The sequence below is a fragment of the Malus domestica genome, chromosome 08, assembly GCF_042453785.1.
Source record: "Malus domestica chromosome 08, GDT2T_hap1".
NCBI classification, from domain to species: Eukaryota; Viridiplantae; Streptophyta; class Magnoliopsida; order Rosales; family Rosaceae; genus Malus; species Malus domestica.
Window position 1 is genome coordinate 28,685,177 of NC_091668.1, and position 15,630 is coordinate 28,700,806.

General features: G+C 36.7%; 1 protein-coding gene across 1 annotated transcript; it reads left to right on the plus strand.

The window, feature by feature from the left end:
• The first annotated feature begins 9,096 nt into the window (after nt 1-9,096).
• On the plus strand, nt 9,097-11,903 carry LOC103441873 (WAT1-related protein At1g25270-like). Its single transcript, XM_008380583.3, has 7 exons — nt 9,097-9,511; nt 9,643-9,705; nt 10,179-10,295; nt 10,431-10,692; nt 10,817-10,975; nt 11,161-11,312; nt 11,572-11,903. The coding sequence occupies exons 1-7, from the start codon at nt 9,318-9,320 to the stop codon at nt 11,801-11,803; spliced, it is 1,179 nt and encodes a 392-aa protein (XP_008378805.1). The 5' UTR covers nt 9,097-9,317; the 3' UTR covers nt 11,804-11,903.
• Nucleotides 11,904-15,630: the final 3,727 nt, after the last annotated feature.

A 15,630-nucleotide genomic window follows, 5' to 3' on the forward strand; every position in this document is an offset into this window, starting at 1 on the left:
GCTCCTGTTTGAAACCTAGTTTGCATCCTTGAAATAGAATTATCAGATTGAATATGCTCAGGTACATCAGATGAGATTAGAGGAAGAATTACCACTAATTGTGTAGGATTGTGGACAGGTAACATTAAAGCTGTGTGTGGAGGAGATGAGTGAGTTGTTTCAATTTACTGTGATGGTGTTGTTGTTGAAATGTTGTTACTTGTCCCAATTGTACTTGTATTAGTCTCATTAGCACAAGTACTTGCTAAATGTGTAGAACTCACACTTACTGATTCATGTTCCACATTTCTGCTATCTAAATTACCATAACTAGATTGCACTGGAAGTGTAATAATAATTGAAGCATTCAAAGAACGGTCTCTTTGAGAGTCACCTGAAGGCTGAAGCTTGGTATCACCACCTGTAAATTTGTAAAAAAATACATTCTCATCATGTATAACATGCCTATATATAACCAGTTTATGAGATTGCATATGAAAACATAACACTTCCTGATAACCTTCTGCATAACCAAGAAACACACATTGAACAAGCCTTAGTTGCAATTTGTTCTCATTGTAGGGCCTGATTTATGGATACACTCTTATCCCAAATATCTTAATATCTTGCAATTGGGGGTTTGTACCAAACAACAACTGATAAGGTGATTTCGTTTGTAATATTTTACTTGGCATTCTATTTATGAGAAACACAGAGTGTGCACAAGCATGAAACCATAAATTTTGAGGTAAATGAGCAATGGTCATCAAAGTAATTGCAGTCTCTATGATATGTATGTACTTCCTCTTAGCCATCCCATTCAGTTGAGGAGTGTATGGACATGAAATCTTATGAACTACACCTTTATGTTTCAAGAAATCATCAAATTGTTTACTCATGAACTCTCCACCTCCATCAGTTTGCAAACATTTGATTATGACATTAAACTGATTAACAACAAAGTTGAAAAAAAATCTGAAATACACCAAAACTAACATAGTATCTGTCTCCTTCTATAGACCAAGTTGGTGAAGGACCCTAGAGATCTAAGTGAACCTTTTGAAATGGAAAAGTACATGTATTTATCCTATCTAGAAACACCTATCTTGACATTTTTCCAGAAATACAAAATGAACATACATGCTTATTGATATTCATTGTATGAACTATATTTGACTGCTTCATCATCTCTGAAATCACTTCTTTGCTAGGATGTCCAAGCCTTTGGTGCAAACTGTAGACTTCACTTTATATCCAAGTAATGCTACTAACTTTTGAATTGATGGAGACAACAACCTTGGAAACAACTTTAAAGGAATCCGAAACAACTTACCATCCTCACTCCTTCCTTGGTATATGACAGCTTTAGTTAACTTGTCCTACATATAGAAATTCACATCATCACATATGAACCAACAAAAGTTGTCTTTGCACAATTGTTTGACAGAAAGTAAATTCACAACTATAGTTAGCACATGTAAGACATTTCTCAAGATCAAAGAGTAAGGCAATGTGTTTAAATGTGTAGAACCAATGTGTTTGATTGACAAACCTTCATCATTGCCAATTGTAATCTTGTCATTTCTTGCATATAGAGTGACTTGTTGCAGAGAATCAATATCTGCAGTCATGTGATGTGAAGCTCCAGTATCTATAATCCAAGAATCATTGGGCAATACTATTGGTGGAGCTTGAGCTTGCATTTTTGTGAGAGTATGAGCATGTGGTGTCCTTTGATAAGCAAAATTATTTTTGTGATAGCAATCTAGTGCACTATGCCCTTTCTTGCCACAAATCTGACATTCCATGACTTGTCCCACTGAACTTGGTTGAGTAGACCTTTTCCAGCAATTAGGTGATGTATGCCTTCTTTTGAAACAAATCTAACACTCAAGCACTATGTTAGACTTTGTCTCAGTATTACCAAACCAAGACTGCCAGCTTCCTCCATTTGATTTGCCTCTAGAATTGCCACCTCTATTGTTTCCATAGTGTGGAGGTCTATAAGTGCCATTCCCAGTAGTCTTAGAGCTATAGTTAGGTCGAGGACCATTATTATTGAATTGTCATGGAGTATTAGTTGTCCCAACAAAGCCATAGGCATTTGCACCCTTATGATACACTGGACCTTAAGACTGTGGAAAATGATAAGCCGAGGAAAACATCATTGTAGCTTGAGATTGTGAAAAAGGTATATGTATTGGACCAGGAATAGGATATGGCATCTGTGCAGAATTTGAAGATGATGCTCCTGGACTATAATGTCCTCCAAAATTGGAACTTGCATTTGGTATTTGTATTAGAGTGCCTCCAATGGTAAAAGGTACATTATTAGAGTTACTAGATGATCCTTAAGGCACTAAAGAATAAAAGCTTGAACCAGTATTCCCTTGCATATACAAACCAGCAATATTTGGAGACAGATTGTGAATAACAGAATCAGCTTCTCTTTCTACACTCAATAGTTGTTCTCTAAACTCTCTTAGTGTCATATGTGTATCTCGTGTAAAAATGACAGTTCTTATAACATAATATTCTCTTGGTAAACCATACAATGTTGCAACAATAAAATCATTATCACTAACCATTTCCCCAACTGCTATTAATTGATCTTTGATATTCCTAAGATGAGACAAGTAGTGATCAATTGAACTTGCTCCTTTTTGCATGGTCTGAAATTATGTCTTAAGGGTATTAATTCGAGCTTTAGATGCAGATGTATATCGATCTTGTAAATTGATCCAAACTTCATTTGCAGTTCTAGAGCCTAAAACATACTCAATTGACTCATCAGACAAAGTGGCAATTAACAAACTTAGAAGAGGAAGATCCACAAACTCCCACTCCAAGAATGCATCAGAAATTGTATTGGTGACTCCTTGATCCGCACTGACTACATATTTTGGTGGACATGGAATAGATCCATCAAAATGACCAAACAATTTATACCCTTTGAGAACAGAAGTAAACTGAAATACCCACTTTACAAAATTCTTATCATTCAATTTTATTGTCAACATGCCTATAAGGCTCTCTACTTGCACATATGATGATGACATTATGTGTACACTGAACAACTACCAATTTCAAGAATCTTTATCACAAAACTTCAAGAATCTTCAACCAAGAAAATAAATTCCAAATTCAACACCTCCAATCGCAGTAAGAATTCAACACAGATATCAAACTACAGAACTCAAGAAATGGCTTCATGCCGATACTAGAAGAAGAGCTAGAGCAGATAAAAATGAAAGTCCAAAGTTACAATTGACTAACAACCCATCTACAAAAAATGGACATAAAGCAAAATGAAGCTTAAGTGTATTTTATTGTTGTAGTGTGTTTAAATGAGTTGATTAGGCAGTTGTGGCTGTTTAATATAAAAATAATGAACAAAATGTATTTAGAGCTAACAATAAAATAAAAAGTTGATTACAAATATATACTTTGAGTAAATAACTATAAAATTGGAATTTTAAATTTCGGAATTCTCGGAATCTCTACATGCATTCCAACTTTCATTCCAATGTTTTGGAAACTATTCAGATTTGGAATTTTCAAATTTGAATTCGAAAGTTTTATTGTTGGAATCGAAAACACCATTCAACTTCCACTTCTAGCTGGAACGTTTATTTGTCAGTTTAAATAATATAAAGTAAGCAGCAGTTACTTTTTATATTTATGAAAACATGAGAGAACTTTAAAAACAATGTCTAGTTAACTTTAATTTTGGACTGAGGAAACTTTTAAGACTGTTATTAACGTTTTAAAAAATATATATTTTGCAGAATATTTACCCTTCGTATTTATGAAAACATGAGAGAAAATACATATGGAGGAGTCTAGACTCTAGAATGACAATTTTAAAGTAACAATGACATCTCCCAAACCTTGATTCTGGAACCTGTCAATATTGTTAGTTGTTTGCCTATTGTCAATTGATCATTTTTGAGTTTGAGTTCATTCCACTCGGACACATTTATTTCGGCCAATAAATTGCCAAGTATTGTGTATCATTTTTATTCAAGTATTTACTAACAACAAATGAATGAAAAAAATAAATAAATCCCTTTACGAATTTGTTTATCTCATAATCATTCTCTCATATCCTTATACCAAGCAATTAGGTAAACACAAACTATAAATACTAGCTTTCCACCTAGCTGTAACGGCCACTTCTCTCTCTCTATGCATTGATCGCATTATACTTTCTGAATTACTTTTAGGATAATGCTAAGGAGGTTAAAATTTTAAACCAAATCATGGGTCACCAATAAGAAACAAGCACGTTAATTGACACGTAATTAATAGTCTAATCATCTAAAACCACATCACTTGGTTTACAAATTTGATTTAAAAAATTTAGTCTCCCTAACATTACCCTTTCTTTCATAAGACATTAGACAACAAGTAGGGATGACAATTCAAATCGTTAAACCCGATAACCATGAATAACCGCCTAAATGGAATGGATTTGGGGATGAAAATTTGGTTATATTTCGGATATGGTGAAAAACCGAAAATATTATTCGCTTATTGACACACCTCGACCTGGAATGTCCACCTGGACTCCGAATTGAACTGTGATGGCCGTCACCATGAGGGTCACGAAGCCAGAAAGTGTAGTGATGTGGAAAAGTGAATAAATTTAAACCAAATTGTGCCTACATGTGAGAGTGCACTTGCGAGCGGGAATGAACCCAATTCACACATGATGTCAGAGCATAAGTAAAGTACAATAGAGGGAATTGAGAATTATACCATCGTAGGTAATCTCTAGTACTAAGATTGGCCAAGAATTCTCGTCAATACGAAAGCTTGGCTGCACTTGGAAGGGCGATAAACAAGGGTGAGTGGGCCTGAAAATAAAGTTTAGTCAAACCTTTTGAAAACATAATAACCCATCACTGTAAAACAAGTATAGTTTCCAAAATATACATACTATGTATGGTAAGAAAATACTTACCGTAATCTGAAATATCTCAAGAATTCAATACGGTACCATATCTCGTAAGTAGCACATGACATCCAAAATCACATAATCTCGCATAAGCAAATATAACATATCGAGTGCTCATCAATCTATTCTAGCACACAAGTCAGAGACGCCTAATACGACATGTACAACTGAACTGATGTTTATCAACCTATGCTAGCACACGAGTCGAAGTTGCCTAATGCGATCTGTATGACAGGACTGGGTGTAATCATAATATACGCTCTAGTGCTACAATCACGTGAAAACCGGTGCTATACATGGTCACATACGAGTCGGAGTTGCCTAATACAACATGTACGACAGGACTGGCATCTACTTGGATCCAAGGCGAACGTGCGGTGCAGATGTGAACATACACATGAAAGACTGGCTCTGGCCATGGGCGAGCACTAACACCAAGTGCAGCAATGATGAACAGACTACATAAATATAATATTGCCATAATGATTCACTAATTCTAGTCCACATAATAATATTCATAACCGTAAACTTAATTAAGGCATCAATAATAATACGCATACATGTGCATTTGTAGCATAATGTCATAATTTCTATCAATGTGCTAAGTCTTATAAACGTCACGCTATTCTAGGCGTATTGTAGAAAACTCTTTATGAAATGTATAAATGGAAACTAACAAGTATATTTATATACTATATAAAAGAAAAGACTCACTCACAGATATTTGCGATGTCACAACAAGCGCTTCCGATAGTAATTGCACCTAAGCATAATATTGGGACTCGTTAGCAAAACTCAACTTAAACGATTGAATTTAGGAAAATGGAGTGCGAATTTAGAATCAGTGCATCGAAATATGCTAAGAAGGGATCTAGGAAATTTTTGTAAAAAGTCAATGAAAAGTTAACAGTCAACCCTAAAAGTCAACCGAGATGTTCCGATGGTCAATTATGTTAAAACTTTGGTATTTCACTAAATGGATGTGAAAAACGGTCTCAGGGCGTCGAAATTAGCCTAGGAGGGTTTTCGAGGAAAATTCGAAAAAGCCAACACAAGGAATATTCCAGAGAATATTCCACCTATTTAAAACTAGGCCGAGCCAGATCCTGGGTTTGGATCCGAATTTGGGTCGAGGGTCTGGGTTTCCTCTTTTTTTTTCTACTTCTTCTTCTCCGGCCAGTTGCCACTGCAATCGTCGGAAATCTGGGAATAGAGTGGTCTCAGACTACAACTAACCAAAACTTCACACAAGGATTCGGAAGTCTGGGTTTCCTCGGTCGTTGCCGGATTCCTCGCCGAAAAATGGAAATTTAAGGACAAACATGAGCAAGGTTAAAACCCTCAATTTTCAACTCAAAAACCACTCAAATATCAAGATAATGTCATTAGAAACCCAGAAAATTCCCAAATCAAGTCAAGCTCACCTCAGTCTTAACAGGTTCCGAGTTAACTTACCTGGGAAAATGGTGGTGGTTAGGCTCGGCCTAGCTGTTGCCGTGCAATGAGGAAGACAAGGTCCAGAGGTGGTCTCAACTCCTAATGTTTTTGTAGAGGGGAGGTGAAGGTGGTGGTTATCCGTGGTTTGCCGAGGAGATATGCGAGTGGTGATGGTGGTCACGGTTTGCAGAGGTGACTCACCTGGGTTAATGGTAGGTTGTGATGGCCTGTGTTGCTGCACCTTCTGTGCAGTGCACATGGATTAGAGTATGAGAGTTATTTGGTTTACAGGGAAGAAAGAGTCTGGAATAAAGAGAGAAAGAAGTGAGGGAGGGATTTCATGGCAGTATGCGGTGGTTGTTCTATGATAGGGGATCTCGCCGGAGTGGGCGAGTGGTTGTGTTTCATTATCTCTGCCAAAACTGAGAAATGGGGGAAAAGCAGAAGAAGAGAGTGTTAGGCCATCTCCAACCAAAAGGTCCAAAGGGCCAAAGGACCGAAAATAGCCCGAAAACCATCTCTAACATAGGGCTAGGCCAGAGGGCTCGTGGACCCAACGAAATCTGAAAGGGCCAAAAGGCTGGCCCCTTCCAACCAGCTAGCCAGCCCCGGGCTAGCCAGAATTTTGTGTAAAAGTGCCAGATTTCCTATCTAATATAACTGACAAGAATAGTAATTTAAATATAAATGGCATCGCAGGAATCAGTTTAACTCGGCGGAATCGTGTCGGTTATAACCGACATGAATAGTAATTTGAATTGTAATCGTGTCGGTTAATAGTTTAAAATTTTGAATACAGCGGCTAGCTGACTGCAGCTAGCCGTTGCCTTACATTTATTTATTTATTTTTGTTATGAATTGAAACCTTTTTTTTTCTATAAATACCTAAGTCATTCCTACACCATTTCTCACATAATTTTCACCCTTGCATACTATCTCACTTCATTCTATTTCAAATTTAAGTTGTAGTTTTTAAATTTAAGTTGTTGTTTTTAAATTTAAGTTGTAGTTTTTAAATTTAAGTTGTTGTTTTTAAATTTAAGTTGTAGTTTTTAAATTTAAGTTGTTGTTGTTTTTAAATTTAAGTTGTTGTTTTGAAATTTAAATAATAAATTATGTTTGGCCCTCGGTTGGAGACGATTTTTTGTGACAAGGCTAAAACGAGCCATATGACCTTTTGGCCCTTGGTTGGAGACAGAGGCAAATATGGCCATGTACTGTTCATTAAAATATTAATATCTTGGAGAGACAGAGGGCTAAAACGAGCCCTCTGACCAGCCCTCGATTGGAGATGGCCTTAGGTGAGAGAGATGAAAGTCTAAGAGAGTTTGAGAGAGAGAGAGAGAGAGAGAGAGGAATGAGAGTGACAGAGAGAGAAGGTTAATCCCATAAAAATGGGGGACACGGGAGTGAGGGAGGAGTGGTGTGTGGGCCCCACGTGGCTCACAAAACAAGACACAAAAATATCTCCTCAATTGAAATTACCAAATTGCCCTTCATGTTCGTAAATCCGTAAAATCTTCGTCATAGCTCCAAATTTGATTCCGCTTGCTCCTACGCGTTTGTATCGTCGAGTACCTCGAGAATACGGTAAAATAGTAGCTCGTACGAATCCCAAAATAATGGTCAATTGAACTAATTAATACATTTTTGGTATTGACGAAGACGGATATAACCGTTAATCATTAATGGGGAATCTGGTACCTAGTGGTATGGTTATGGATAATCCTCGATGGTTAATTTACGGTTATAGATATGATTAATTGTCATAGTTATCGGGATGGATATAGCATTTTCGTCCCCAAACCGAACCATTGTCATCCATAATAACAAGATTAAGGAAACCATTGAGCACGATACACAATATACCTGATTATGCACGTCTCCCAGATCAAACTCCAAGAGCTATCTTTATATGCGCACTAGAGACAATGTGAAAAAGAAAGAAAAACCCCAATTTCCATTTATTATCATTTTTTTTTTGTCAAACGATAGATTTTGTTAGATTAGATGTTAGATTAGTCATTGATAAGGTTCAAACCCACGCCATCATGCAAGGACGCAACACCTTTCCACATTGTGATAAAGGGTCACTTGCTTCCATTTATTATCGTTCACTAGTTTAAATTGAATCCTATAGATGGAACTTTGAGTGCAGTATACATCCTTCCAAATTTGAACAAAGGGTGTTGAAATTATTACTTGTCTGGAAAGGTTTTCTCAAACTAAATAAACACAATTTAAAGAAACCTTTTCAAATGCCTTGCAAATCATGGTTCCTCTTTTACTGGTTTTGTTCAGTGGGAGTCTCCTCCTGATTTCATTTTTCTATATTATCATCGTCATTATGTAGGGTTTCCACACTACCACTTTAGATAGGTTATCTTTTGTTGGGCTTCTTATATTTTGTATTGGTTATTGGAGGTTTTGTTTTTATATATATGGTGGTTAGGTTTTATGTCTCTCTTAACAGATTGTATTTTCTTTCCTTTTTAATAAAGCTACATCATTATCACTTCCTATTATAGCAATGTTGGAGTGAAATTGGCTTTGTGGTTTTACCAGAAAAAAAAAAGAAAATAAAAAAGAAAAACCTTTTCAAATGTTAAGATCGGAAAATGGACAAATTGAGAATTCGTCCATCACATGAACCTACGGAAGGCTTTAACATGCAACTACTAAAAACTAGAGAGTTGTCACCCAACGGTACAATACACGCGTAATCTTTGAGAAGGAGTTCACCTTGCATGGTTCTCTCAGCCGTACAAGTGGGTTCGACAGAGGCATCTGCCAGCTAATTCACACTTATAACAGAGCGTTAGCAAGCTTGTTCTCACGACTCTAATTACTCTCTTTTCGGAAACGTAGCCAGGATTTGAAACTCTGGTGGGTTAGCTGGACATCTTAGATAGAGAGATCATACGACAGGCCGCAGAAACAGATGTGTTGTAGTACTAGTGCAGTGCAAGGGTTGAAGCCAGTGATGATGATGCTGGTGGTTCAGACGGCATATGTAGTGATGAATATATTTTACAAACTAGTAGCAGAGGTTGGAACGAATTTCACCATCCTTATTGCCTACCGTAACCTGTTTTCTGCAGCACTAATGCTTCCTCTTGCTCTTACATTTGAAAGGTTCATCAACGATCATGATCTCTTCCAAATTGATATATGATAACGCTGTCTCTCTCTCTCTGTCTCTCTCATTTCTTTCTCTCTCGTTTATTTAGCTAACGATCATGCTTATTTAACTCATAAACTAACAGGAAGAGCAGACCTAAACTTACATTAGATATCCTTGTTCATGGTTTTATCTCCGGATTATTGGGGTAAGAATGCTAAAACACATTCAAAAGTTATTGATTTTCCTTTATGTTTCTTTATTAATCAGATATCTCAATCGTTTTATTGGATTTATTTCCTAGTATGTTTTTTTTTTTTTTTGCTCTTGTATATATAAGTACCTCCGAGATAAACAATAATTTCTAGCATTAAAGTTAAGTTTTGACGTGTTTTAATTAACTAATGTATTTAAAAAAAGATGCATTTTTAATCCAATTTTATAAAATCTTAGCTTTTAAGTTTTTTTACAAACACCCACAATCGTAACTTCTCATCTGATCATGCTTGCACTAACCAAAACATTCAAAGAAAAAATAGGTCAATGATTTTCGCACTCTGGTTTTCATCTTCTGTTGCAATTATCTACTTTTTTTTATTGTCCCTTGAGTTTTTATTTTTATTTTGTTATTTTAAACAAATGTACAAATTAACGCCTTTATATATGTTGAATTATTTGCAGGGCAACATTGACACAAAACTTTTACATAGAGAGCTTAGCCTTAACATCAGCAACGTATGTTGTAGCCTGCAGCAATCTTGTTCCAGTCATCACCTTCATTATAGCACTATGTTTTAGGTACTTGTACACAGAAGTAATTAAGTAATTAAACCGCAACTTTAGATTTTCGAATGTGGCTCAATCATTAATTATTTCTGAAAAAACTCATTTAACTTGACTAAAATGAAAATTTTGGTAAAAATTAAATCTCAGAATTGAGAGGTTAGCACTTGGGACACATACAGGTAGGGCAAAAGTTGTGGGGACACTCTTTTGTATAGGAGGGACAATGCTCTTCACCTTCTACAAAGGCAAACATATTGGCATCTGGTCAACACACGTTAATCTTTTACGCAACTATTCACATGAAAACAGTCGCGTTGCTTCATTGCATAGACACACTCGCACTCAATCGTTGGGCTCGTTCTTGGCACTTTGCAGTAGCACCTCCTTTGCATCCTGGTTGATATTTCAGGTTCAAATTTATTAATTAATTAGTATATATTATGTATATCTATATAATAGTAGCCGTGCATGCATAAATAAATGCATGTGATTTGTTTAATTTTGTGTTTTAATAAAACTTGGTATATATACAGACGAAAATGACTAAGAAATACCCTTGCCAATACTCAAGTACGGCTCTGATGTCTGTCATGGCATCAATCCAGTCTGTGGCTTTTGCCCTTTGCAAGGAGAGGGATTGGAGTCAGTGGAAGTTGGGCTGGGATATCAAACTTTTTACTGCTGTGTATTCGGTAAATATGACTAATCTCCCATTACAATATTCCTTGCTATCTTTTAATAAGTGAAAAGCCACGTTAACTTTGTCAGCTATAAGCGCTTATTTCTTCGCACCATGCATGCATGCATGTACCAGTTTGTCAAGGCTAGGTTGAGCCGACAACTAAATTGTATTCCACACCTGTGTTTTGTGATGCAGGGAGTCGTTACTACTGGATTGGTACTGACTCTAACCGCATGGTGTGTACGAATGCGAGGGCCACTGTTTGTGTCAATTTTCAACCCACTTGGCCTTTTGCTGATAGCCCTAGCAGCGACTTTCTTGTTAAATGAAAAGTTATATTTAGGAAGGTACGTGGCTATACCCCCAATTGTGGAAGTTTCTTCAATATGCTCACTAATCCTTATTGATGAGTGCATAGAACTTCTATGTCAATATATATACGACACATAAGTGAGGGTTCACAAAACTGACACGCATATATTTATATGATTATTGATTATTTTATTATCCTTGTGCTGGTTAAATTATAAAAGGAAAATAATACAAAACTGCATGAGAAGTTATATTTTTAATGTCTATATGTATGTATTTTGTTATGCACTGCAGCATATTAGGAGGGACTCTAATTGTGTGTGGATTATACATGGTGCTGTGGGGTAAAAGCAAGGAGATGAAGATGATGACTCAACAGACACAACAGCCACCGCTTGAAGATCAGTCCCATTCCATTGACATTGCATTAACATCTCCAGTTAACAGTGCTGCTACTTGCGATATCGATGATCTATCAATCTCAACTCCTCCGATAAATGGACTCAAAGAAAACGTTGAGCATTAAGTTAAAACTTAATAAGAGGATCGGAAGAATACTGGCTCCAATTGTGTACTATTTTACCTATCGATTAATAAACAACAAAAACAAAAGTGCTATTCTGCTATCCTTATGAATCCAACCTAGCTATTAACTCCTTATAAATTGCCTTAGTTTTATAAACAGGCCATATACTGCACGAGCGTGCCAACACAACTATAATTTTTGTTTACAATTTTACAAACAAAACTAGAAAATTTTGATAGGACAAAATATAAGATTGATACGTGAACCAAGAAAAGCTTGATGGAATGATAAAATCGAATAGTGATATGCCCATCAAGGAATTCCGACCTGTAAGCGGTTGCACACCATCATGCTTTAACAGGCCGTCATACAAGATGGTACACCACATGTCCCTATATAAATAGTGGGTTAAGTGTTTAAAAGGTTAATAACTTCCACTTGCATAAAAACATGTGATATATCATCCGTGTTCCCGTCACAACTAAAAATTTCTCTAAGCCCTCCTATTCAGTTCAAGACACGTGTTATAAAGCTTCCACCTCTACTTCCTTTGAATTCGATATTGGTCTATTAATTGTTCAAGAAGATTTTCTAGTACGGTTGTAGCAAATTATGTAAACTACATCAGTTCCATGTTAATTAAAACACATAACTTTACTTATATGGAGAAGTTGGCATGACGAACTATTTGACACATTTCGACCCTGATAGACATCAAACTAGGAGTAGAAATCACTAACTTGATAACGTAACATCACCAAAACGAAGACAAAGTCATAGGTAATAAATTAAAGAAGTGAAAAAATTTGAACTGAAAAGCTCATACTTCTTGAATATGAAAAATTATCCTGGAAGTCACTAAAACAACCTCCTCACTTGGGATCACACGAGGGTTCAACCTCCTTATTATCACATCAATTCAGAGCATAATTAGTGCATACAATAAAATAGGTGCAACTTTTTCATCTTCAATTATGCTTTGTTGTGTTTATCACTTAATTGTATTTTACGTGTATATACATTACAATTAGAGAATTTATCAAAAATTCATCACTTATATTTTTTTTTAGTCATGGTTGGACAATGATATTTAGACCGAATAATTAATCGGTCGATCGCTAAAAAATCTAATCGAATTGTCTCGAGAAAAAGTGGGTTGGTCAAAAAATGTGGCATGACTAAAGTCATCTCCAACCAAAGGGTCTAGAGGGCCAGAGGGCCAAAAATAGTCTGAAAACCGTCTCCAACCAAGGGCTAGGCCAGAGGGCTCATGGGCCCCACGAAATTTGAAAGGGCCAAAGGGCCAACTGGCTGCCCAATCTAGTCGGGATGGATTTTCATTATAATAGTATTTCTAAAAGGCTTATTATATTATGTCATATCCCAGCCCGGGGCGGATCACTTCCCGGGCCCGCTCCACCACCGTAGCACGATATTGTCCGCTTTGGGCTTACCATTCCCTCACGGTTTTGTTTTTGGGAACTCACGAGCAACTTCCCAATGGGTCACCCATCATGGGAGTGCTCTGGCCTCCATCTCGCTTAACTTCGGAGTTCCTACGGAACCCAAAGTCAGTGAGCTCCCAAAAGGCCTCGTGCTAGGCAGAGATGGGATTAGAGGATCTACTTCCCTGGGTGATGTGGGATGTTACAATCCACCCCCTTTAGGGGCCCGACGTCCTCGTCGGCACACACGCGGCCAGGGTTAGGCTCTGATACCATTTTGTCACATCTCGACCCAGGGCGGACCACTTCCCAGGCCCGCTCCACCACCGTAGCACGATATTGTCCGCTTTGGGCTTACCATTCTCTCACGGTTTTATTTTTGGGAACTCACGAGCAACTTCCCAATGGGTCACCCATCATGGGAGTGCTCTGGCCTCCATCTCGCTTAACTTCGGAGTTCCTACGGAACCCGAAGTCAGTGAGCTCCCAAAAGGCCTCGTACTAGGCAGAGATGGGATTAGAGGATCTACTTCCCTGGGTGATGTGGGATGTTACAATCCACCCCCTTTAGGGGCCCAACGTCCTCGTCGGCACACACGCGACCAGGGTTAGGCTCTGATACCATTTTGTCACATCTCGACCCAGGGCAGACCACTTCCCAGGCCCGCTCCACCACCGTAGCACGATATTGTCCGCTTTGGGCTTACCATTCCCTCACGATTTTGTTTTTGGGAACTCACGAGCAACTTCCCAATGGGTCACCCATCATGGGAGTGCTCTGGCCTCCTTCTCGCTTAACTTCGGAGTTCCTACAGAACCCGAAGTCAGTGAGCTCCCAAAAGGCCTCGTGCTAGGTAGAGATGGGATTAGAGGATCCACTTCCCTGGGTGATGTGGGATGTTACATATTAGCACCCCATAAATTGTTGAATAAACCCCACATATTTAATACACTCCACATTTACTTTTTCAATTAAAAATTATCTTAATACACCCCACTTCCTTCCCCATAATACCTTCACACCCAACATTCTTAATATACACCTTACATTTTCTACACACACCCCACATTTTTTATACACCCCACATTTCGCAAATCTTATAAGACTCATTTTTAATTTTGCCAAATGATTTCAAACCGTTTGAACGTTAGTTTGCCGAATGATTTCAAATTGAATGATTTGAAAAAATGTTTAGGTTCATTTGAACGTTTTTCAAAAACAATAATAATGATTTCAAAGCTTTCGAAACACCGATTTCGTGTTCCATTCATCAAAAATCATTTTTCTCAATCCACATGTTTGTAGTTTCATTACTTAGGGTTTTATTCAACAATGGAGGGTGAGAGGGTTTTGATAGTTGAAGGAGATAAATAATACTTTAAAAGTGATTTTGGGTGTATTTATAAATTTTTTATTATTTTTTAAACCTAATAAGGTCAAAATTGTCATTGCATAATAGAGTAAATAAGTCATTAATATTAAATTTTAATGTGGGGTGCATTCAACATTTTGTGGGATGCTAATATAAAAAGCCAAAAATTGTTTTGGTTGATTTTTTTATTGACACCTAAACTAAAAATTTTCTTAGAATTCGTATATAAACCACAACATCCCTTTTATATATCACTTGATATATCGGTTTTACCTTCTCATTGTCAGTTTTACAAGAAAAACATCACTCTTAGATCTTCGTAGATCTGGTATTTTCCCATTATATATATATTTCATGGTGTGTGTGTGTATATATATATATTTCATGTAGTGTGTGTGTGTGTATATATATATATTTCATATAGTATATTTATATAACTATCTGCAGTTTTAGTTTTTGGTTTTCTTCGTTTGCAGGAATGTTTAGTTGTTGGACTTTCAGGCATGAATACAAAATTAAACTTTAAACCTAAAATGCTGCGTATGAAAATTCGAGGAAGGCTGTAGATATTTCCTACATCTCATCTCATGTCACGAACGAACAAAAGTGACATGAAGAAAGGAAATAAAAGTGTAAACAAGATCAAAAAAAGGAAATAGAGAAGTCGACTTTTCGAACCACGTACTTTGTAACCGAAATATACAAGAAAATAGTTTACTATTTTCCTAAAAAAAAAAAAGAAAATTCTATATGTACTCTTGAAATAAATGGTGATGATTCGTTTTTTTTTTTTTTTCTTTTTCTAATTAGTGATTTTCATATTTTATCTTGATAATTAAATAATTTTATTGGACAAATAATTAAAATAGTTATCAACCTGTCATGATGCTATCACACACGTGTAGGGTTCCAACAATTCATGATAGTAAAAAATGGCCTACTGCCCTAGTGGCTTTTTCGCAGTTCTATTGCAAGGTCATGGCAGTTTGTAACCACTGGTGTCTTGTTT

Coding starts and splice junctions, on each gene's coding strand:
- LOC103441873 (XM_008380583.3), top strand. CDS start 9,318: ATGTGTTGTAGTACTAGTGCAGTGCAAGGGTTGAAGCCAGTGATGATG. Junction 9,512..9,642: donor CTTGCTCTTACATTTGAAAG/GTTCATCAACGA, acceptor ATAAACTAACAG/GAAGAGCAGACCTAAACTTA. Junction 9,706..10,178: donor TTTATCTCCGGATTATTGGG/GTAAGAATGCTA, acceptor AATTATTTGCAG/GGCAACATTGACACAAAACT.